Below are 24,063 nucleotides of genomic sequence, written 5' to 3'. Positions count from 1 at the left end.
CTCGACCGTCCAGTTCATTCTTGATGCGTTCGGACAGACCCTCCCAGAATACAGCCGCTCGCCCCTCATTATTCCAACCAAGTTCTGAGGACAGTGTGCAGAAACGGATGGCATACTGGCCTACAGGGAGACTTTCCTGACGTATTCTGAGAAGCTAAGATGCCGCTGAGGAGACTTAATCTGTCTCGTTGCGGAACACCTCCAGAAAGGTTTGCAGATCCGAGATGACTGGATCACTTTTCTCCCATTATGGATTAATCCAGGCTGTGGCTTCACAGGCCAGGTGGGACATCAGAAATGCCACTTTGGCCCGATATGAGACAAACTGGTTAGACAAAATTTCAAAGTGCAGTGATCACTGGTTTATGAATCCCCTGTACTGCTTGGGATCGCCGTCAAACTTTAGAGGAGCAGACAAGTGAGAACTGGAACCAAGAGCTGGATATGCTGCTGGAATAGGAACTATAGCAGGAATAGGATCAGGAGGAGCCATTGGAGTCAAGGCAAGTAGACTGCCATCCACAGACTGCAAGTAGGTCAGGATTTGTTCTTGTTCTTGTTGACCGATTATCTCTTGTTGCATGCCGGCGAGCTGCATGCTACTGCAGCCAGCGGGATCCATGACCTGGGTATACTGTTATTCTTGCGAGGGCGAGCGGGAGTGGACCCACTGGGCCGCAGCAATAGCTCGATCTGGCGACTATCTCGTCTTCACTAGATCCTCTGATGAGGATAGCCTTGTGCTAGAAAGTAGCTGGCAGTGGCTTCTAAGGGAGACATGGTACTGCGACCCCAGGGGTAGAGAATACTGGTACGGGCACAGATGAAGGCAGGTGCAGTCTCTGGTGCACACAGGTATAGCCGGGACAACTGATGCAGACTAGTCGGCTGGGACCGGCTTGTATGGAGGATTCGGCTGATATGGCAGGTGTAGCTGGTACGATAGGGACAGCAGGTACTGACGCGTGCAGCAGATTGGGCTGGTACATCAGGCATGGATATTACAGCGGTTGCAGTAGGTACAGCGAGAACGTCTGGTAGAGACAGGTGCAGCATTTACAGCAGGTTCTACAACACAGATACGTCTAAGCAAACATAGCTATGGATACAGCAAATGAAAACGGGACCTGACAACTAGAGAAAACGTTGCCCAGGCACCTCCCATATGGGGAGAATTCTTAAGTAACCAGTGCCTCTCAGCCATAGGCTGAAAGGTACTTCCAGGTAAAGATGCGCTGGCCCTTTAAAAGCCAAGAGGCAGGTGCGCGTGCCTTAAGTGCGCTCGCAGGAGACCTCTTGCGGTGTTCGCAGGCCCTGGGAGCAGGCAACAGGGATTGGACCAGGAGCCACCGTTGAACGGCTGGGAGGGTGAGTGTGCTGGTGTCCTATATGTATATATGTGTATATATAATTATATTTCCAGCACCGTGGCTCAGTGGTTAGCACTGCTGCTTTACAGTGCTGGGGTCCTGGACAATATTTGCAAGGAGTTTGTATTGTCTCTCCATGCTTGCTTGGGTTTCCTCCTACACTACAAAGAGATACTGATAGGGACTTTAAATAGTGAGCCTCAGCGGGGACAGTGATGATCACGTCTGTGAACATCTGTACAATTAATAACCTCATATGTGAGTAAAATAAAGTACATATCAAGTATATATATACATACATAGTCTCTGTTTAACAATGAAAATTACCGTATTTTTCGGACTATAAGATGCACCGGACCATAAGACGCACCCTGGTTTTAGAGAAGGAAAATAGGAAAATAAAATTTTAAGCAAAAAATGTGGTCATGACACGTTATGGGGCGAGGATCTGCTGCTGACACTATTATGGGGGTAATGTCCCCAAATTCTCTACTAAGGTACCCCATCCTGGTAATGATCCTCCTGCCTTGTGTATATATATGTCTCTCATCCTGGTATAGCCCCATCTTGCTATATATTGCCATCCTGGTACGTGCTCCCATCCTGCTATATATTCCATCATCCTGCTCATATACCCCCATCATCCTGCTCATATACCCCCATCATCCTGCTCATATACCCCCATCATCCTGCTCATATACCCCAATCATCTTGCTCATATACCCCAATCATCTTGCTCATATACCCCCATCATCCTGCTCATATGCCCCCATCATCCTGCTCATATGCCCCCATCATCCTGCTCATATACCCCCATCATCCTGCTCATATACCCCCATCATCCTGCTCATATACCCCCATCATCCTGCTCATATACCCCCATCATCCTGCTCATATACCCCCATCATCCTGCTCATATACCCCCATGATCCTGCTATGTCCTGCATCCTGTGGCACACAAAAAAAAAATAAACGTTTACACTCATCTTTCCTCGCTCCACGCAGTGTGGCTTCTCCTCCTGTCTGCCGGCAGCGCTGTGTTGAGCCGGCCACGATCCCTGCAGCATCGCGATCTCCTCCTGTCTGCCGACGCAACTGTGTGGACACGTGCGCACAGCGATGACGTCATCGCTGTGCACACCGCTAGTTTCCATACAGCCGCGGCCGTTAGACAGGAGGACATCGCGATGCTGCAGGGGAACGGTGAGTACATTGATTCACTGCACCCTGCGCTGATGATGATGCGCGGGGAGCAGTGAATACAGCCGCACATGATCACTCCAGGCTGTAGTTGCCCTGTAGTTGCCAGGGGTGATCATGCGGGCCGGCTGTTTACTATGCGCGCGTCCCCGCCCATCACCCCGCCCACCTGTAGTGCTGGCTTCAGTGCTGAGAGATGGGCGGGAGGATGGGCATGCATATGTAATGAGCGGGCCCACGTGGTCACGGCAGGTGCTGCTGCAGCCTGCTCGTGCCGCCGATGACCCGCTCCACCGCAGCACCCTCATTCCCCACAGCCCTACATTCAGACTATAAGACACCCCCCCCCCACTTTCCCCCAACATTTGGGGGAAAAAAAGTGCGTCTTATAGTCCGAAAAATATGGTAGCCCTTTCCCACCTACCCCAATTAAAAACAAAAAAAAACATATTTGCTGCTGTATCTGAAAAAAATCTGATCTGTCGCAAATTTAAATTAATTTACCCGAACAATAAACGCTGTATGGAGAAGGACATCACACACCTGAATTGTGGTGTTCTGCTCGCAATAATTTAAAATGCACTAAAACGCAATCATATTGCCGTATGTACCCTAGAATGGTATCGTTAAAAACGTCATCTTGTCGCAAAAAGCCAAGCTCTTACCCAGCTTCTTTCGTGGCAACACAGAAATATTACAGCGCTCAGAAAATGGCGACACAAGCAAATTTTTTCTTGTAGTGAAAGATTTTCAAAATGTTATGTCCTCAGTATATTCTTCTGTTTTTCTCTTGTCTCCAGGAAAATTGGCAATTAAGGAAAGGTGTTGGTGACCCTAGTGAAGATGTGGAGTATGATGAAGAGCTTTATGTTGCTGGAAACATGGTCATTTGGAGTAAAGGGAGTAAAATGCATGCCTCTGCAGTGTACAAAGCCTTTACAGTTGACAGTCCGGTCGTCCAGGTATGTTAGTGATATCTTTTCTAGCTTTATGTGAAAAAGCCTAATGATCTGAGAGCGAGGCGAGGTTCACACATTCGCATTGAAGTTTCTTTTAGGAGGCTTTGTTGCCAATGCTGTCTTTATTGTTGAAGAAAAAAATTGTGATCTCCGAAACATAAACCAGAGCTGAATGGGGTCTATTTGGTGGGGTTTGTAATACAGACAGCACCAAATAGACCCCATTCAACTCTGGTTTATGTTTGGGAGATCACATGTTTTTCTCTATTCGTCGTGGGACAGAGGCGTTTGTTACAGAAGCTCCTTTATTAAAAAAAAAAAAAATGCCACGCAGAACACTATTGTGACGTCAACATGAAATAAAATGAGGCACTCACCGGTCTGTAGATCTTTCAGAATGCTGTGGTTTATTCAGGCTTAGGGGGAGGGTGTAAGGATGTTGTGCACACGGACTATAGCCATTTCGCACCACTTACCGATTGTTCCACAGGTCCAAAGACCTTGGACCCATGAAAGCATCGGTAACCGGTGCGAAACGGCCGTTGTCATATGCATCCTTGCACCCTCCCCCTAAGCCTGAATAAACCACAGCATTCTGCAAGATCTACAGACCGGTGAGTGCCTCATTTTTCTTCATATTGATGTTGCACAGTTCTGGATGTTTTGAGAGCATCCCGGATGGTAGATCCATACTGAAGAACATGTTAGTTACCTGAACAGGTGACAATAAGCGGCAAATTTGTCTCCTGCTTGAATAAGCGTATATTGGTCAGTGTTAGATTATTGTTCGGGAGAAAAATAGTACCCAGTTTATTCCTTCTCATTTTTTTGGCAGAACACTATTGTCAACCTAGCCTTAGATGTTTGATTTTGTGGGTTATAACTAGGCCTGCTTTCCATTAGTAAATCTGACATATATTTTGATTTTCCACATTGGTTGACTTTTGGGATGTTTTTGTTTTTCTTTAATGCTAAAGTTAAAATCTGATCCAAAAATGTAAATTTTTTGAATCTGATGTCAACATTAGAAACCCTTTAGTATTTGAGTAAGACGCACCGCTACCTCTGTGGTCAGGTAACACAATCTCACATAAACGCCATCATGTACAATTGGGCAAAACTTGACATACAATGTAATAGAGACTTCAGACTTTTATTTTTATTTTGGCTATTTGTTGCTTAGATATTAGCCGTCAAAGTATTTTTCACCTATGAGTTAATTATAGTTAAGTGCAAATAGATGTTATTAGACTGGTTTCACTAGGGGCGTGTACTTCTTCTCCCTGTATCACGCTGACCAATCTTAAGCAGGCAGCAGCACACTGGAGAAAGAACACCACGCCCACTTTAACTTGGAGCAGGTTTCTCAGTGTGTGAGATGTAATGATACAGCTATGACCTCCTGGTCTGACCTCCTGTATGAGTATGTGTGGGGGAGGGGCAGTGCAGCTGAGTTTAGCTGTATCATATTTCACAACCCGCTGAGCTTACTGATCGATAGCCGTGCTAGTGACATGACGATAATAAGCAGACACTGCGAGCAGTAGCTGAAACTCCACACTGGACCCAGGGAAAAAGATTGGGTGTTATTTAAAAAAAAATAAAAAAATAAATGGATATATAGATATAGATATATATATATATATATATATATATATATATATATATATATATATATATATATATATATATATATATATATATATATATATATATATATATAAAAAATTGTAGTTGTAGGACAAAGATGTTCTGGAAAGAGAAACTCCTTTTAACCAATTTTCACATGATGTACCTAAATGATGTTTATTTTCTTGCAGGCCCTCTGGTGTGACTTCACTGTAACTGGTAATAAATCACAAAACGAAGAATGTAAGTTATAGCACAAAAACACATTTGATTTATAGACCTGATATAAATATTGACTTATTATATGTGATGGGCGAATAGTAACTATTCATGTAAGGATTATTCGTAACAAATCCCAAAGCACAATATTCCGGTATTCATCACAAATAACAAACCTAATGCAAGTCAGTGGGGAACCTGAGCATTGTTCTTGTGACGAATACTGGAATAGTACTCGGTATTCAGTCAGCCTTATCCGAACATGAAGCGTTACTATTCACCCATCACTACTTATTGTATGTTGCTGTCTCTCCTTGAGGGACTTGTTTAGCTTACAAACTTGTGTTCCAAGCAACTCTTTCACTAATATAATAATTTATGATGTTGCCTTTGCTTTGTATAGTATAGATTAAGAGCAATCTATTAGCAGGTTTCTGCTGTGTAATCTGATGTGTCACTGGGCTGTATTTTGCTGAGTCGATAAACTTTGTTTTATCATCAGGACATTATCACTATAGCACTCATGCTTCCTGGTACAACCAAACCCCCACCACTGATTAGCTAATTGCCAATATTCAATGTCACAGAAAGCTGCTAATCAGTGTTGTGAGCAGTATTATACACCGCTCTGCTAGATCTGCAGCAGAGAAAACAGTGATTGTATCATGACAGCATGTCAGCCATCAAGTGACATATCGCTGGAATTAGGGTCTCAGTCCCCACGTCATGCTGATCTTAGGTTACATAGCAGAATTCTGCTGGTAGACTCTTTTTTTAAAAAAAAGAAAACATTTTTAATTGACCGTTAATAACATAGACCTAATTTTAAGACTCTACACATCTGCTACAAGTCTCTGCAGTGTTTCTATTCTCGGGGAGCGGACTTTATATACCATATTTTTCGTTTTATAAGACGCACCGGATTATAAGGCGCACCCCAAATTCAGAGGAAAAAAAAGGTAAAAAAATAAATGTAGGGGGTCTGTTTTATAATCCGGTGGTGTCTTACTGTTGTGCTGGGGCTGCAGGCTCTGCTCTGCGCTGACTCTCCACTCCGCCTTTGCTCTGCTCCGTTCTGGCTCTGCTGTGCTCCATGCTGGCTCTGCTCCATGCTGGCTCTGCTCCGTGCTGGCTCTGCTCCGTGCTGGCTCTGCTCCGTGCTGGCTCTGCTCCGTGCTGGCTCTGCTCCGTGCTGGCTCTGCTCCGTGCTGGCTCTGCTCCGTGCTGGCTCTGCTCCGTGCTGGCTCTGCTCCGTGCTGGCTCTGCTCTGTGCTGGCCCTGCTGTGCCCCGTGCTGGCTCTGCTCTGTGCTGGCTCTGCTCCGTTCTGGCTCTGCTGTGCTCCATGCTGGCTCTGCTCTGTGCTGGCTCTGCTGTGCCCCGTGCTGGCTCTGCTGTGCCCCGTGCTGGCTCTGCTCTGTGCTGGCTCTGCTGTGCCCCGTGCTGGCACTGCCCCATGCAGGCTCTGTTCTGTGAGGGGGCGGTGAGGCACGGGTTTTTCTGAAGATTTACTTCAAAAAATGGCGCCCGGAGGCAGTGCGTGCGCAGACGGAGCTCTTGAGCCAAGAGCTCCCTCTGCACACGCGTGGACTCTGGGCACCATTAATTGAAGTCCTTACCACTGACATTGTCAGAATGGCTTGTACCTCGCCAGCCGCTGCCGACCACACCAGAAGCACTGTCTGCCTCTGACCACAGCAGCTCCGCCGGCCACCGCACAGAGCCCCTGCCTCCTGTGACCCCTCAATCACCACCTGGTATACTACATTCGGCTTTTAAGACGCGCCCTTCATTTTCTTCCCAAATTGTTGGGATGAAAAGTGTGTCTTATTATCCGAAAAATACGGTATATAGCATGATAGCTGGCTACATATTCAGTTTATTCTAGTGCAGGTGGATGTGTTCACTCACCACAGATTTCATTCCGAAATGTCTATGGAAAAATCTGTTGCATTGATCTGAATAGTTTCTGTTCCTCACAGAGAGGATAAGGGATTGTCAGACACATTTCTGCCACTAATCTGCTGTGTGCGGATATTCCCTAAGAGCTCCACTCTACTCGAAGAGCTAAACTTGAGTTACCTGTTCATGTAAAATATTGCCTGGACTCGGAGAAAGCCTGTGGTTACACATTTCCCAATCCTCATCCTATAACAGAGGTAAACAAAAACGTCAGCTCCTCCATTTTCCACTTAAAAGAAGATTTTGTGAAGTGATAAAGGCAAGCAGGGTAATGTGAGAAAGGAGCACAATGTCACACTGATTGATGTGCCTTAAGGCCCAGTCACACTAAACAACTTACCAGCGATCCCAACAACGATACAACCTGATAGGGATCGCTGGTAAGTTGCTAGGAGGTCGCTGGGGAGATGTCACACTAAGCGATGCTCCAGCGATCCCACCAGCAACCTGACCTGGCAGGGATCGCTGGAGCGTCGCTACACGGGTTGTTGGTGAGCTGTCACACAGGCAGATCTCACCAGCAACCAGTGACCAGCCCCCAGGCAGCAGCGACGCGTGGAAGCGATGCTGCGCTTGGTAACTAAGGTAAATATCGGGTAACCAACCCGATATTTACCTTGGTTACCAGCGCACACCGCTTAGCGCTGACTCCCTGCACACCTAGCCACAGTGCGCATCGGGTTAATTACCCGATGTGTACTCTGCTATGTGTGCAGGGAGCAGGAGCCGGCTTCTGCGGACGCTGGTAACCTCGGTAAACATCGGGTAACCAAGAAGTCCTTACCTTGGTTACCCGATATTTTCCTTCGTTACCAGCATCCGCCGCTCTCACACTGCCAGTGCCGGCTCCCTGTTCCCTGCACTCCTTGCCACAGTACACATCGGGTTAATTACCCGATGTGTACTCCAGCTATGTGTGCAGAGAGCCGGCACTGACAGCTGAGAGCGGCGGACGCTGGTAACGAAGGTAAATATCGGGTAACCAAGGTAAGGGCTTCTTGGTTACCCGATGTTTACCGTGGTTACTAGCGTCCGCAGAAGCCAGCTCCTGCTGCCTGCACATTCAGTTGTTGCTCTGTCACTGTCACACACAGTGATGTGTGCTTCACAGCGGGAGAGCAACAACTAAAAAATGGTCCAGGACATTCAGCAACAACCAGCGACCTCACAGCAGGGGCCAGGTTGTTGCTGGATGTCACACACAGCAACATCGCTAGCAACATCGCTGCTATGTCACAAAAGTTGTTCCTTAGCAGCGATGTTGCTTAGTGTGACATGGCCTTTAGTGCCTAGTTCTAATTATATTGTATTTTCTTAGGTGACGATAAAGTGGAGAAATGTATCTGCATCCTGCAAGGCTCCTGTATCAATGTCCACAACACGGAAGGGAAGGATTATATTGCACCACTGCCATTTCAGGTAGAAATGTTTCCTGTGATTTATGTGATAAAATTATTTTTCTGTCTGTAAATTTCTAGCTTGTAATTAATTGTAAATGGACAGCTATGCGGATATACAAGTGCATCTCAATAAATTAGAATATCATCAAAAAGTTAATTTATTTCAGTAATTCAATACAAAAAGGGAAACACATATATTATATAAAGTCATTACACACAGAGGGATCTATTTCAAGTTTTTATTTCTGTTAATGTTCATGATTATTGCTTACAGCCAATGAAAAACCAAAAGTCATTATCTCAGAAAATTAGAATATTATATAAGACTAACTGAAAAAATTATTTTAAACTCAGAAATGTTGGCGCCTCCTGAAAAGTCTGTACAGTAAATGCCTCAGTACTTGGTCGGGGTTCCTTTTGCATTAATTACTGCATCAATGCGGCGTGGCATGGAGGTGATCAGCCTGTGACACTGCTGATGTGTTATGGAAGCCCAGGTTGCTTTGATTCTCTATGGGGTTTAGGTCAGGTGAGTTTGCTGGACAATCAAGCACAGTGATACTGTGGTTATTAATCCAGGTATTGGTACTTTTGGCAGTGTGGACAGGTGCCAAGTCCTGCTGGAAAATGAAATTTCCATTTCTAAAAAGCTTGTCGGCAGAGGGAAGCATGAAGTGCTCTAAAATTTCCTGGTAGACGGCTGCGCTGACTTTGGTCTTGATAAAACACAGTGGCCTACACCATCAGATGACATGGCTCCCCAAACCATCACTGATTGTGGAAACTTCACACTAGACCTCAAGCAGCTTGGATTGTGGCCTATCCACTCTTCCTCCAGACTCTGGGATCGCGATTTCCAAATGAAATGCGAAATTTACTTTCATCTAAAAACAACACCTTGGACCACTGAGCAACAGTCCAGATCTTTTTCTTCTTGGCCCAGGTAAGACGCTTCTGGCGTTGTCTATTGGTCATGAGTGGCTTGACACAAGGAATGTGACAGTTGTAGCCCATGTCCTGGATACGTCTGTATGAGGTGGCTCTTGAAGCACTGACTCCAGCAGCAGCCCACTCCTTGTGAATCGCCCCCAAATTTTTGAATGGCCTTTTCTTAACAATTTTATGAAGGCTGCGGTTATTCTGGTTGTTTGTGCACCTTTTTTTCTACCACACTTTTTCCTTCCACTCAACTTCCCATTAATATGCTTGGATAAAGCACTGTAAAAAGCCAGCTTCTTTATCAGTGACGTTTTGTGGCTTACCCTCCTTGTGGAGTGTGTCAATGACTGCCTTCTGGACATCTGTCAAGTCAGCAGTCTTCCCCATGATTGTGTATCCCACTGAACCAGACTAAGGGACCATTTTAAATGCTTAGGAAGCAGGTGTTTTGTGGTAATTATTCTAATTTTCTGAGATAATGACTTTTGGGTTTTCATTGGCTGTAAGCCATAATCATCAACATTAACAGAAATAAACACTTGAAATAGATCACTCTATAATGACTATATAATATATGCTTTTACCTTTTTACCTTTTTGTATTGAATTACTGAAGTAATTAAATTTTCTTTGTCGCTCCATTGGGAGACCCAGACAATTGGGTGTATAGCTTCTGCCTCTGGAGGCCACACAAAGTATTACACTTTAAAAAGTGTAACCCCTCCCCTCTGCCTATACACCCTCCCGTGGACCACGGGCTCCTCAGTTTTATGCTTTGTGAGGAAGGAGGCACACATCCACTCATGCATTCTCATACTTAGTTATGTCGGTTGGAAGAAAAGAGGGCCCCCACGGGGCCCCCGGCATGTTCCCTTCTCACCCCACTATGTCGGCGGTGTTGTTAAGGTTGAGGTACCCATTGCGGGTACGGAGGCTGGAGCCACATGCTGTCTCCTTCACCATCCCTTATGCGGCTCTGGGAGAAGTGGGATCCAGAGCGGTCATCCATTTGCTGGGACCGTGCTCCATCCGCAGCCCCTGGTGGAACCTGCCGGACCGGAGCCTCTTCAACCTCAGGGACCGGGCCCTGCAACTTAAAGGTACTCTGTGTCCCCATAGGGGACTGTGCAGGGAGCGCACCTTCTTCCCGGAAGCCGCGGTAGTTGTGAAGTTGAGGAGGCCGGTGGACTTCCGCGCCGACCGTGCCTGCTTGTTGGGCGCGGCCTCAAATTTAGTCCCCGGCTTCACCGCGGCCTAGTCGTGAAAATCCCGCCCCCGGGCCTGCCTGTCAGGGGTAAGGGCGGGATTACCGACATGACGTCGGATGTGAGGGCTGGAGCATCCTGCATGTCTTCCTCCCCCCTCACTGACCACTGTGGGGACTCCAGATTCCCGCTCTTTGCTGGCGCCACCCCGGCCCCACTCCTCCCCTGAGAGCTCCGGCGGCCATTTTCTGGCATTCTGCCGGTGGATGCTTCTCAGTGAACAGCTCTGCAGCTCCGGGGGATCCACGACAGGGAATCTGGAGGACACACTCCGCTCGTTAGCGGTCGGTAAGCCACACCGGTCTATATATATATATATATATATATATATATATATATATATATCTGTTCGGTCAGGCTGTATACCCTTTTTCCCATATACCCTCAGTGGTCACTCTCCTAGGAGACAACAGCATGTCGTCCACAAGGAGCAAAGCTACTAAGGCACAGGTTTTTTTCGCGGCCTGTACCTCTTGTGGGGCTATGTTACCTGCGGGTTCCACCTACCCTCACTGTGAGCAATGCTCGACTCCTGCCTCGCTTGCTCAGCCGGAGCCTCGGGCACTGGGGGGGCCCCTCGGCTCATGTAGACCCCCCTGCTCCCCCTGAGCAGGCTGCAGGGACAGAGTCACCGGTGTTGGCCTCTTTTGCTGAGAAACTCTCTGTCACTTTCCCAATCCATTGCACTGTCTATGGACAAATGGTCTTCTAAACTCCTTGAGGCATTGCAGTCCAGACCGGACCTTCCACAGGCCCCGGCCCCTGTTAGCTTGTCTCCTCCAGGCCCCTCTCGGTCCGCGCCGCAGCGCGCTCCCAGGTTGGCCCCTAGGTCTCAGGCGGAGGACTCCTGCCCGGACCGCAGTCCCAGACCGGCTCTGGGACTCTTCCCCGACTTCCTCACGCTGCTCGGGATCCCAGCTTGAGGACTCTCAGGAAGACGAGGCGGAAGTGGGAGCTCAGGGCTCTGACCCTGACTTCGCCCTTAACCTTGATACACCTGAGGGGGACGCCTTAGTAAATGATCTTATCTCGTCCATCAACCAGGTGTTGGATCTCTCACCTCCGCCTCCTCCTGTAGAGGAGTCGGCGTCTCAGCAGGAGAAACACCAGTTTCGGTTCCCCAAACGTACGCGCAATACGTTTTTTGATCACTCTAACTTCAGGGATGCTGTCCAGAAGCCCAGAGCGGTCCCGGACAAGCGCTTTGCTAAACGTCACACTGACACGCGTTACCCCTTTCCATCTGAAGTCGTTAAGGGTTGGGCTCACTCTCCCAAGGTGGATCCTCCAGTCTCCAGATTGGCTGCTAGGTCCGTTGTGTCTGTTGCAGATGGCTCATCCCTGAAGGATGCCACTGACAGTCAGATAGAGCTCTTGGTGAAGTCCATCTATGAGGCCACGGGCGCATCTTTCGCCCCGGCCTTTGCAGCTGTGTGGGCTCTCCAAGCAATCTCGGCTTGTCTGACTGAGATTAATGCTGTCACACGGAATTCTGCTCCGCATGTTTCGTCTTTGACCTCTCAGGCATCAGCCTTTTCGTCCTACGCCATGAACGCCGTCCTGGACTCCACTAGCCGTACGGCTGTAGCATCTGCTATCTCCGTGGCAGTCCGCAGGGCCATGTGGCTGCGCGAATGGAAAGCAGACTCTGCTTCCAAGAGGTTCTTAACTGGTTTGCCTTTTTCTGGCGACCGTTTGTTTGGCGAACGATTGGATGAGATTATTAAGGAATCCAAGGGAAAGGACTCCTCCTCACCCCAGTCCAAACCTAAGAGACCTCAGCAGAGAAAAATCCAATCGAGGTTTCGGTCCTTTCGTCCCTCCGCCAAGCCCCAATCCTCTTCGTCCAACAGGCCGGAGAAAGGCCAGAGGAACTCCTATGCGTGGCGGTCCAAGTCACGCCCCCAAAAGGCCGCAGGAGGCACTGCCTCCAAGACGGCCTCCTCATGACTCTCGGCCTCCCCTAGCCGCATCCTCGGTCGGTGGCAGGCTCTCCCGCTTTGGCGACACCTGGTGGCCACATGTTCAAGACCGATGGGTGAGAGACATTCTGTCTCATGGTTACAGGATAGAGTTCAGCTCTCGTCCTGCGGTTCGTTTCTTCAGAACCTCTCCGCCCCCCGCTCAGGCCGACGCACTTTTTCAGGCAGTGGACGCTCTAAAGATAGAAGGAGTTGTGATCCCCGTTCCCCTTCAGGAACGTGGTCGCGGATTTTACTCCAACTTGTTCATGGTGCCAAAAAAGGACGGGTCATTCCGTCCCGTTCTGGACCTCAAGCTACTCAACAGACATGTGAGAACCAGACGGTTTCGGATGGAATCACTCCGCTCGGTCGTTGCCTCGATGTCACAAGGAGACTTCCTAGCATCGATCGACATCAAGGATGCTTATCTCCATGTACCGATCGCACCCGAACATCAGCGTTTACTGCGTTTCGCCATCGGGGACGAACACCTTCAGTTCGTGGCATTGCCTTTCGGCCTGGCGACAGCCCCACGGGTGTTCACCAAGGTCATGGCATCTGTTGTGGCGGTCCTACACTCTCAGTGCCACTCGGTGATTCCCTACTTAGACGATCTTCTGGTCAGGGCACCCTCTCAGATGGCGTGTCAAAACAGCCTTTCCGTCGCTCTGGCGACTCTCCAGCAGTTCGGGTAGATCATCAACTTCCCGAAATCCAAGTTGACACCGACCCAATCACTGACTTACCTCAGGATGGAGTTTCATACCCAGCAAGCGTTAGTCAAGCTACCGAGCGACAAACAGCTTTCTCTGCAGGCAGGGGTGCAATCACTTCTTCGGAGTCAGTCACACCCCTTAAGGCGCCTCATGCACTTCCTGGGGAAGATGGTGGCAGCTATAGAGGCAGTGCCGTTCGCGCAATTCCATCTACGGCCACTCCAATGGGACATTCTCCGCAAATGGGACAAGAGTGCGGCTTCCCTCGACAAGAACGTCTCTCTTTCCCTTGCAACCAAAACATCACTTCAGTGGTGGCTCCTACCCACATCTCTGTCTCGGGGAAAATCCTTCCTACCCCCAACCTGGGCTGTGGTCACCACGGACGCGAGCCTTTCAGGTTGGGGAGCGGTTTTTCTCCACCACAGGGCTCAAGGAACCTGGACTCCGATAGAATCGTCCCTTCAGATCAATATCCTGGAGATAAGGGCAGTATATCTAGCCCTATTGGCTTTCCATCGGTGGCTGGAGGGCAGGCAGATCCGTATCCAGTCGGACAACGCCACTGCCGTCGCCTACATCAACCACCAAGGCGGCACTCGCAGTCGTCAAGCCTTCCAGGAAGTCCGACGGATTCTGCAGTGGGTGGAAGCCACAGGATCCACCATCTCCGCAGTTCACATCCCGGGTGTAGAAAACTGGGAAGCAGATTTTCTCAGTCGTCAGGGCATGGACGCGGGGGAATGGTCTCTGCACCCAGACGTGTTTCGAGAGATCTGTCGCCGCTGGGGAACGCCGGACGTCGATCTCATGGCGTCACGGCACAACAACAAGGTCCCGTCCTTCATGGCACGGTCTCAGGATCACAGAGCTCTGGCGGCGGACGCGTTAGTCCAGGATTGGTCGCAGTTTCGACTGCCTTATGTGTTTCCCCCTCTGGCGATGCTGCCCAGAGTACTACGCAAGATCAGGTCCGACTGCCGTCGCGCCATTCTCGTCGCTCCAGACTGGCCGAGGCGGTCGTGGTATCCGAATCTGTGGCATCTCACGGTGGGTCAACCGTGGGCACTTCCAGACCGCCCAGACTTGCGGTCACAAGGCCCGTTTTTCCATCTGAATTCTGTGGCCCTCAACCTGACTGTGTGGCCATTGAGTCCTGGCTCCTAGCGTCTTCAGGGTTATCTCAGGATGTCATTGCCACCATGAGACAAGCCAGGAAGCCAACGTCCGCCAAGATCTATTACAGGACTTGGCAAATCTTCCTATCATGGTGCGCTGATAACGGTTTTCCTCCATGGCCGTTTGCCTTACCCACTTTGCTTTCATTCCTTCAATCTGGAATGGACAAGGGTTTGTCCCTCGGCTCTCTCAAGGGCCAAGTATCGGCGCTCTCCGTGTTTTTTCAACGGCGTCTAGCCAGGCTTCCGCAGGTCCGCACGTTCCTGCAGGGGGTTTGCCACATGGTCCCACCTTACAAACGTCCGCTGGAACCCTGGGATCTTAACAGGGTTCTGACGGCTCTTCAAAAACCACCTTTCGAGCCGCTGAGGGATGTCTCTCTCTCACGTCTTTCGCAGAAGGTGGCCTTCCTAGTGGCAGTCACATCACTTCGGAGAGTGTCTGAGCTCGCAGCGCTGTCATGCAAAGCCCCCTTCCTGGTTTTTCACCAGGATAAGGTGGTTCTGCGTCCTGTCCCGGAATTTCTCCCTAAGGTGGTATCCCCTTTTCATCTCAATCAGGATATCTCCTTGCCTTCCTTTTGCCCTAATCCAATTCACCAGTGTGAAAAGGATTTGCACTCTTTGGATCTAGTGAGAGCACTCCGGTTCTACGTGTCTCGCACGGCGCCCCTGCGCCGTTCAGATGCGCTCTTTGTCCTTGTCGCTGGCCAGCGTAAGGGCTCTCAGGCCTCCAAGTCAACCTTGGCTCGGTGGATCAAGGAACCAATTCTCGAGGCCTACCGTTCTTCCGGGCTTCCGCTCCCTTCAGGGCTGAAAGCCCATTCTACCAGAGCCGTGGGTGCGTCCTGGGCATTGCGGCACCGGGCTACGGCTCAGCAGGTGTGTCAGGCAGCTACGTGGTCTAGTCTGCACACTTTTACGAAACACTATCAAGTGCATACCTATGCTTCGGCAAACGCCAGTCTAGGTAGGCGAGTCCTTCAGGCGGCGGTTGCCCACCTGTAAGAGGGGGCCGTTTTCGGCTCTTTTTATCGAGGTATTCTTTTACCCACCCAGGGACTGCTCTTGGACGTCCCAATTGTCTGGGTCTCCCGATGGAGAGACAAAGAAAAAGGGAATTTTGTTTACTTACCGTAAATTCCTTTTCTTCTACCTCCTATTGGGAGACCCAGCACCCGCCCCTGTGCCCTTCGGGCTGGTTGTTCTTTTGTGTACACATGTTGTTCATGTTGAATTGTTCTTTTGGTTCATGGTCTTCAGTTCTCCGAACATCCTTCGGATTGAATTTACCCTAGACCAATTTATAAGTTTTCTCCTTCCTGCTTTTGCACCAAAACTGAGGAGCCCGTGGTCCACGGGAGGGTGTATAGGCAGAGGGGAGGGGTTACACTTTTTAAAGTGTAATACTTTGTGTGGCCTCCAGAGGCAGAAGCTATACACCCAATTGTCTGGGTCTCCCAATAGGAGCTAGAAGAAAAGGAATTTCTTCGGCGCTCTATTGGGAGACCCAGACGATTGGGGTATAGCTACTGCCCTCCGGAGGCCACACAAAGCACTACACTAAAAAGTGCAAGGCCCCTCCCCTTCTGGCTATACCCCCCCGTGACATCACGGGTTCTCCAGTTTTAGCTTTGTGTGCGAAGGAGGTCAGACATCCATGCATAGCTCCACAGATTTTAGTCAGCAGTAGCTGCTGACTATGTCGGATGGAAGAAAAGAGGGCCCATATAGGGCCCCCAGCATGCTCCCTTCTCACCCGTGGATGGTGTTGTAAGGTTGAGGTACTTATTGCTAGTACAGAGGCCGGAGCCCACATGCTGTTTTCCTTCCCCATCCCCATGAGGGGCTCTGGGTGAAGTGGGATCTTACCGGTCTCCAGGCACAGAGACCGAGCTCCATCCACAGACCCAAAAGAACCTGCTGGATATGGAGCTGAGTATCGTCAGGGACAGGGCCCTGCTACATCAAGGTACTCTGTGTCCCCGGGCAAGCGCGCACACACACACCAGCATTGCTGGGAGTGTTAGTGCGCCGGGGACAACAGCGCGGAGCGCTGGTGCTATTATTCACTGCAGCTTTGCTGAGTGAATTTATGTATTGAAAACGGCCGCGCCGGCCGCTGCTGATTGTTTTTTACATTGTGGCGCGGCTGGGACTTGTGGTGCGCCGGGGGACTTCGGCGTCGGCCGTGCACATAGGACGGCCGCGCTTATTACTCGAGTCCCCGGCTTTGCGGCCTAGCTTTCGTTTCGTTCCCGCCCCAGCCCTGCCAGTCAGAGGAGGGGCGGGACGCTGTACAGAAGCTCAGCGCAGGGAGCTGGAGTCTGCTTTGCATTCTCCAGCCCCCTCTCACTGAACACAGTGAGACGCCGGGTTCCCGCTCTTGGCTGGGGCTCGCCCACGGCCCGCCCCTCTGCACAGGACGGGGAAGAGAAGCCGGCAGCCATTATGGTTTCCACTCTGGGAGAACGGAACCAGTCACAGGTTTTTGGGCGACCTCACACCCGCTCTTGTGCGGGCGGTAAGCAACTGACACCACTAATGCTGAAGTGGGCTTTTGGGCTGTGTGCTGATATGCTATGCACTGTACTGTACTGTCGCTATTCTGGGCAACAGCAGCAAATAAGCAATGCTGCTGAGGCACAAGCTTTCAATGCTTCGTCGTTTGCATGTGCTGCAGTGTTTACTGTCAGATTGGGCAACAGCAGCAGTAGAGCAATTTGTGCTAAGGCACAAGCTTTCAATGCTGCTTCGCTTGCATGTGCTGCACGGTTTATTGTTATGCTATACATTCACTGTATGTCGCTATTCTTGGCTAATGCGCCCAGATAAACAGACAAAAGCAGCAGTAGAGCAATGGTGCTACGGCACAAGTTTTCAATGCTGCTTGACTTGCATGGGCTGCAGTGTTTACTGTCATGCTTGTATGCTATACATTCACTGTATGTCGCTATCCTTGGCTAATGTTCCTGGATAAATAGACAACAGCAGCAGAAAGGCTAGGGTGCTAACGCGCAAGCTTTCAATGCTGCTTGGATTGCTTGGGCTGCAGTGTTTACTGTCATGCTGTATGCTATACATTCACTGTATGTCGCTATCCTTGTCTCATGCTCCTAGATAAATAGACAACAGCAGCAGAAGAGCAAATGTGCCAAGCCACAAGTTTTCAATGCTGCGTGTACTACATGTACTGAAGTGTTTATTTGTACTTCATGCTTGTATGACTATTCACTGTACGGTCGCTATCCTCGGCTAGGCTCTTAGATAGCTAGACAACAACAGCAGAAAAAGACAAGTTGCCAATGCACGGGCTTTCTATGCTGCTTGTACTGCATGTCATACGGTTCCAGGACCCCCAGTGCGTGCAATTGCTCAACCGGGGTCTCTGCTATATGTGGCCAAAAGAACCACCTGTGATCTCTGTCCAGAGACAGGGACGAAGTTGCAGTTTTTCCGCTGATATATTGTCTGTGACTATGACTGACATCTTACAGACTTTGCACCCCAAGCAGACCGTGGGCAATATGGTTGCAATGACCCTGGCCGCCCTGATTTGGAGCATCTCAAGGCGCCAGAGTGATTCCAGGCATCCCAGAGAGCAGGCATCCGACACGGTCGACAGTCCCAGATGGCCTAAGCAGGCTCGCTGGGATTAGCCCTCGACTCCATCACTGGTCAAGGTCCCAGCTGGAGTACTCTCTGTACGTTGAGGCAGACGTAGCTGTTCAGGACTCTGATCCTGAGACCGCTCTCAATCCGGATACACCGGATGGTGACGCTATAGTGAATAATCTTATTGCGTCCATCAACGAAAGGTTGGGTATTTCTCCCTCAACTCCTCCAGTGGAGGGGTCAGCTTCACAGCAAGAGAAATCTCTATTTCAGTATCTCAAGCGTATATTGAGTACTTGTTTAGCACTCTGACTCCAGAGAAGCAGTCCAGAAACGACACGCTTATCACGATAAGCGTTTCTCCGACCGTATTAATGAGACACGTGTCGCTCCCCCCTGACGTGGTCAAGCGCTAGACCCAGTATCCAAATGTGGATCCCCCAATCTCCATGCTTGCAGCTAGATCTATAGTTGTAGTGGTGGATAGGACTTCACTTCAAAATGCCATTGACAGGCAGATTGGCCTCTGGTTGCAATCTGTCTATGAAGCTATCGGCAGGTCGGTTGCTCCGGCAGTCGCAGCCGTGAAGGCACTCCAAGCTATTTCAGCTAGTATTGCGCAGGGGGTCGCTGTCACAGGTACTCTCGGTCCCAGCAGCGTCTTTAACTCGCAATGTCGGCATGGCGAATCATGCTGTTATTGCTGTCCGAGACTCTACGAGCCGGACGTCAGTGGCACCCGCCAACTCCGTGTTTTTACGCAGAGGCTAGTAGTTGAGAGATTGGAACAGAGGCTGCTTCCAACGAAGTGCTTAACCAGGTTGCCTTTATCTAGTGATAGTCTGTTGGTAAGGGTTGAATGAAATCATTCAACTATCCAAGACGACTCAAAAAGCCCAGAAGGGCATAGATTCCTAGCGGGCTCAATCACGCCCGGGGAAGGCAGCCGGAGGACCCGCTACCAAAGTGTTTTTCCTCATAATTTTCAGCCCTCTCACTCCGCAACCGCGGGGAGGCAGACTCCCCCGCTTTAGCGGCATTTACCTACCGCAGGTCAAGGGCCTGTGAGTGAGAGTCAGTTTGTTTTCAAACTACCGCACCGACCGAGCCGAGGCTCTTCTGCAGGCGGAAAGAGCGGTAATCCCTGTTCCTCTTCAGGAACCAGATACGCATTTTGCTCCGACCTGGTCGTGGTGCCAAAATAGGACGGCTCCTTCCGTCCCGTTCTGGCATTTATACTGCTTAACAAGCACGTGAAAACCAGGCGGTTCCGGATGGCATCACTCCGCTCCGTCATTGCCTCTCTGTCTCAAGGAGTTTTTCCTAACATCAATAGACATCAGGATGCTTATCTACACGTGCCGATTGCTCCGAGGCACCGGCGTTGGCTACGATTCGTTATTAAAGACGAGAATATTTCGTTTCGTAGCCATACCCTTTGGCTGGCGACAGCCCCACGGGTGTTCACCAAGTTCGTGGCAGCAGGGGGAGCAGTCCCGCGCTCTCACGGTCACTCTGTGATCCTTTACTTGGGCAATCTACTGGTCAAGGCACTCTCCTTTAGAAGCATGCCAACACAACCTGAACATGGCGCTGGACCCTTCCCAGAGTTTCGGGTGGGTCTTCAACTTTTCAAGGTTGAACCCAATCGCTGGCATCTCCTGGAGAGTTTTCACACTCTCTCAGCGATAGTGAAGCTTCCGCTGGACAAACAGCGTTCACTACAGACGAGGGGGCAGTCTCTCCTTCAAGGAGGCGCCTCATCCAGAGGCGAGCTTTTTTCACGCAGTTTCATCTGCGTCCGCCTCAATAGCACATTCTTCGCTTATGGGAGGGAAGTCGATGTCCCTACACAGGAACGTGTCACTTTTCCAGACGGTCAAAGACCGTCTTCAGAGGAGTCCACTCTTCAACTCAGTGGTCTGGAGCTCTGGGCAGTGTATCTTGCACTGCAAGCCTTCCTGCAGTGGCTGGAATGCAAATAGATCCGAATTCAGTCGGACTATCCACAGCGGTGGCATACACCAACCACCAAGGCGGACTACGCAGTCGACAAGCCTCCCAAGAGGTCCGGCGGATTCTGCTATGGGTAGAAGACAGAGCATACACCATATCAGCTGTTCATATCCCGGGCGTACAACACTAGGAAGCAGACTTCCTCAGTCGCCAGGGCGTGGACGCAGGGGAATGGGCTCTGCACCCGTTTGTTTTCAAGAAATCTGTAGCCGCAGGATGAAGACGGACGTCGACGTCATGGCTTCTCGGCAACAACAAGGTCCCGATTTTCATGACGCGGTCTTACGATCAAAGAGCTCTGGCGACAGGCGCCTTGGCTCAGGATTGGTCACAGTTCCAGCTACCGATTGCTGCCACACCATCCTCGTCGCCCCAAACTGGCCGGGGAGGTCGTGGTACCGAGATCTGTGGCACCTCACCGTCGGTCGACCGTGAGCACGACGTCATTGCCACCATGAGACGGGCAAGCCAGCCGCGGTCTGCCAAGATCTACCACAACTCGTGGAAGATATTCTTATCTTAGTGTTCTGCTCAGGGAGTGTCTCCCTGGCCATCGGCATTGCCTACTTTGCCTTCCCTCCTGCAATCTGGTTGGGAAAGAGGTTGGTCGCTCGGCTCCCTTTAAGGGCAAGTCTCGGCACTATCCGTGTTCTTTTTCAGAAGCGTCTAGCACGTCTTCCTAAGGTGCGCACGATACTACAGGGGGTTTGTCATATTGTGCCCCCGTACAAGCGGCCGTTAGATCCATGGGATCTGAACAGGGTACTAGTTGCTCTCCAGAAGCCGCCTTTCGAGCCTCTGAGGGAAGTTTCCCTTTCGCGCCTGTCACAGAAAGTGGCCTTTCTGGTTGCGATCACGTCGCTTCGGCGAGTGTCTGAGCTGGCGGCTCTGTCATTCAAGGCTCCCTTCCTAGTATTCCACCAGGACAAGGTGGTGCTGCGCCCTATTCAGGAGTTTCTCCCTAAGGTTGTATCCGCGTTTCTTCTTAATCAGGATATATCCTTACCTTCCTTTTGTTCTCCTCCGGTTCTCCGGTATGAAAAGGATTTACAGTTGTTAGTTCTGGGGAGAGCACTCAGAATCTACATTTCCCGCACGGCGCCCATGCGCCGCTCTGATGCATTTTTTGTCCTTGTCGCTGGTACGCGCAAGGGGTTGCAGGTTTCTAAAGCCACCATGGCTCGATGGATCAAAGAACCAATTCTTGAAGACTACCGTTCTGCGGGGCTTCCGGTTCCTTCAGGGCTGAAGGCCCATTCTACCAGAGCCGTAGATGCGTCCTGGGCATTACGACACCAGGCTACGGCTCAACAGGTGTGCCAGGCAGCTACCTGGTCGAGCCTGCACATTTTTTCACCAAACATTATCAGGTGCATACCTATGCTTCGGCGGACGCCAGCCTAGGTAGAAGAGTCCTGCAGGCGGCAGTTGCCTCCCCGTAGGGGAGGGCTGTCTTGCAGCTCTAACATGAGGTATTTCTTTACCCACCCAGGGACAGCTTTTGGACGTCCCAATCGTCTGGGTCTCCCAATAGAGCGCCGAAGAAGAAGGGAATTTTGTTACTTACCGTAAATTCCTTTTCTTCTAGCTCTTATTGGGAGACCCAGCACCCGCCCTGTTGTCCTTCGGGATTTTTTTGTTGTTTGCGGGTACACATGTTGTTCATGTTGAACGGTTTTTCAGTTCTCCGATGTTAATCGGAGTTAATTTGTTTAAACCAGTTATTGGCTTTCCCCCTTCTTGCTTTGGCACTAAAACTGGAGAACCCGTGATGTCACGGGGGGGTATAGCCAGAAGGGGAGGGGCCTTGCACTTTTTAGTGTAGTGCTTTGTGTGGCCTCCGGAGGGCAGTAGCTATACCCCAATCGTCTGGGTCTCCCAATAAGAGCTAGAAGAAAAGGAATTTACGGTAAGTAACAAAATTCCCTTCTTACGGTAAGTAAACAAAATTCCCTTTTTTTGATGATATTGTAATTTATTGAGATGCTCTTGTAACTTTATTGCTATTACTACTACGGTGTAACATAGTCCTTAATTTCAGGGGTGCAAAGCCTTTTTAAAGCCAACCTGTTATCTGCTTCATTCTGCCTGAACCACGTTATTGCAGCCATGTATGTTTTATTCTGGTAGGACACAGCTTCAAATAAAACACACTTTGAAAAGCTGGCCGGGGACTAGTTGTCTCAGCTGACTAGTCCAAGGCTGGTCCCCAGCCATGTTTGGTGAGTGTCACATTAGCCTTCACTTATCAAATAGTAGAATGGGGAACCCCTGCCTTCTATCCTGTGTACACACATTAGATAGTCAAGATTACCTCCTTACTGGAGGACTGTGTGATAACTGAAATACCGTGCTATACCTTGTGCAGGGTCCAAAGGGGGTACATGACACTAGAATTGATGGTGCAGTAAGCAGAGAACGTCAGTTATGTGCCATCTACTCAGCCTTGCCCCACACATAACACAGTAGACATTTTTCCTGCATCTATTGACAGTCTTATGTTCCTGACGTTTTGGGACACTGAGAAGCATGTCCATGTCACTAGCTGAGTGCCACATTAAATGGCATTGTAGATCGCAGTTTGTACACCCCCTGATCTTTTATATCGCCTTCTCCATGCCCTCTCCTCTACTTTTTTTCTTCAATATCAATCTTCACTTTTTTTTTGTATCTTCATTTAATCTTTTCCTTATCCCCTTCCCAAAAAGATCTATCAGAACTTCCTTTGTCTGGTGCGGTTGTATAGAGCTGGCTCAGGAGCTGAGTCTGCTTAACATACAATGTGTTTTACCTGTGTTTTACAGCAATTTGCCTTTAATTGCAATGCCCCCTTAAATGCCGCTGTCAATAACTGGGACATTTAAAGCAAGCAATCTGGGTAGACTGCTGTGTCAAGTTCCTGTTGTCAACTATGTGATTGCTGATTGTATGCCATGGCAACTGTGGGGATGTTGAAGGCACTCATGGCTAAAGGTCCAGTCGCACTAAACAACTTACCAGCGATCCCAACAACGATAGGGATCACTGGTAAGTTGCTAGGAGGTTGCTGGTGAGATTTCACACTGCGACGCTCCAGCGATCCCACCAGCAACCTGACCTGGCAGGGATCGCTGGAGCGTCGCTACACGAGTTGCTGGTCAGCTCACCAGCAACCAGTGACCAGCCCCCAGCGCCGCGTGGAAGATGCTGCGCTTGGTAACTAAGGTAAATATCGGGTAACCAACCCGATATTTACCTTGGTTACCAGCGCACGCAGCTACACGTGCAGAGACCAGGGAGCAGCGCACACTGAGCGCTGGCTCCCCTGCTCTCCTAGTTACAGCACACATCGGGTTAATTAACCCGATGTGTCCTGCAGCTACATGTGCACAGAGCAGGAGCCGGCACTGACAGTGAGAGCGGCGGAGGCTGGTAACGAAGGTAAATATCGGGTAACCAAGGACAGGGCTTCTTGGTTACCCGATGTTTACTGTGGTTACCAGACTCCGCAGAAGCCGGCTCCTGCTGCCTGCACATTTAGTTGTTGCTCTCTCGCTGTCACACACAGCGATCTGTGCTTCACAGCGGGAGAGCAACAACTAAAAAATGGCCCAGGACATTCAGCAACAACCAGCGACCTCACAGCAGGGGCCAG

The 24,063-nt window shown here is 49.9% G+C and overlaps 1 protein-coding gene across 1 annotated transcript in view; it reads left to right on the top strand.

Moving 5' to 3' along the window:
- The window catches only part of ANAPC1 (anaphase promoting complex subunit 1), a 348,684-nt gene that overhangs the window by 9,788 nt on the left and 314,833 nt on the right, over positions 1–24,063 (top strand). Inside the window, exons 2-4 of the mRNA XM_075339585.1 lie at positions 3,371–3,532; positions 5,350–5,401; positions 8,656–8,756. Coding sequence (XP_075195700.1) covers positions 3,371–3,532; positions 5,350–5,401; positions 8,656–8,756 — 315 coding nt within the window. The remainder of the gene's footprint in view (positions 1–3,370; positions 3,533–5,349; positions 5,402–8,655; positions 8,757–24,063) is intronic.

Source organism: Anomaloglossus baeobatrachus, chromosome 3 (genome assembly GCF_048569485.1).
Source record: "Anomaloglossus baeobatrachus isolate aAnoBae1 chromosome 3, aAnoBae1.hap1, whole genome shotgun sequence".
Classification (NCBI taxonomy): domain Eukaryota; kingdom Metazoa; phylum Chordata; class Amphibia; order Anura; family Aromobatidae; genus Anomaloglossus; species Anomaloglossus baeobatrachus.
Note: the sequence above shows the minus strand (reverse complement) of the source record. Positions and strands in the feature narration are given on the sequence as shown.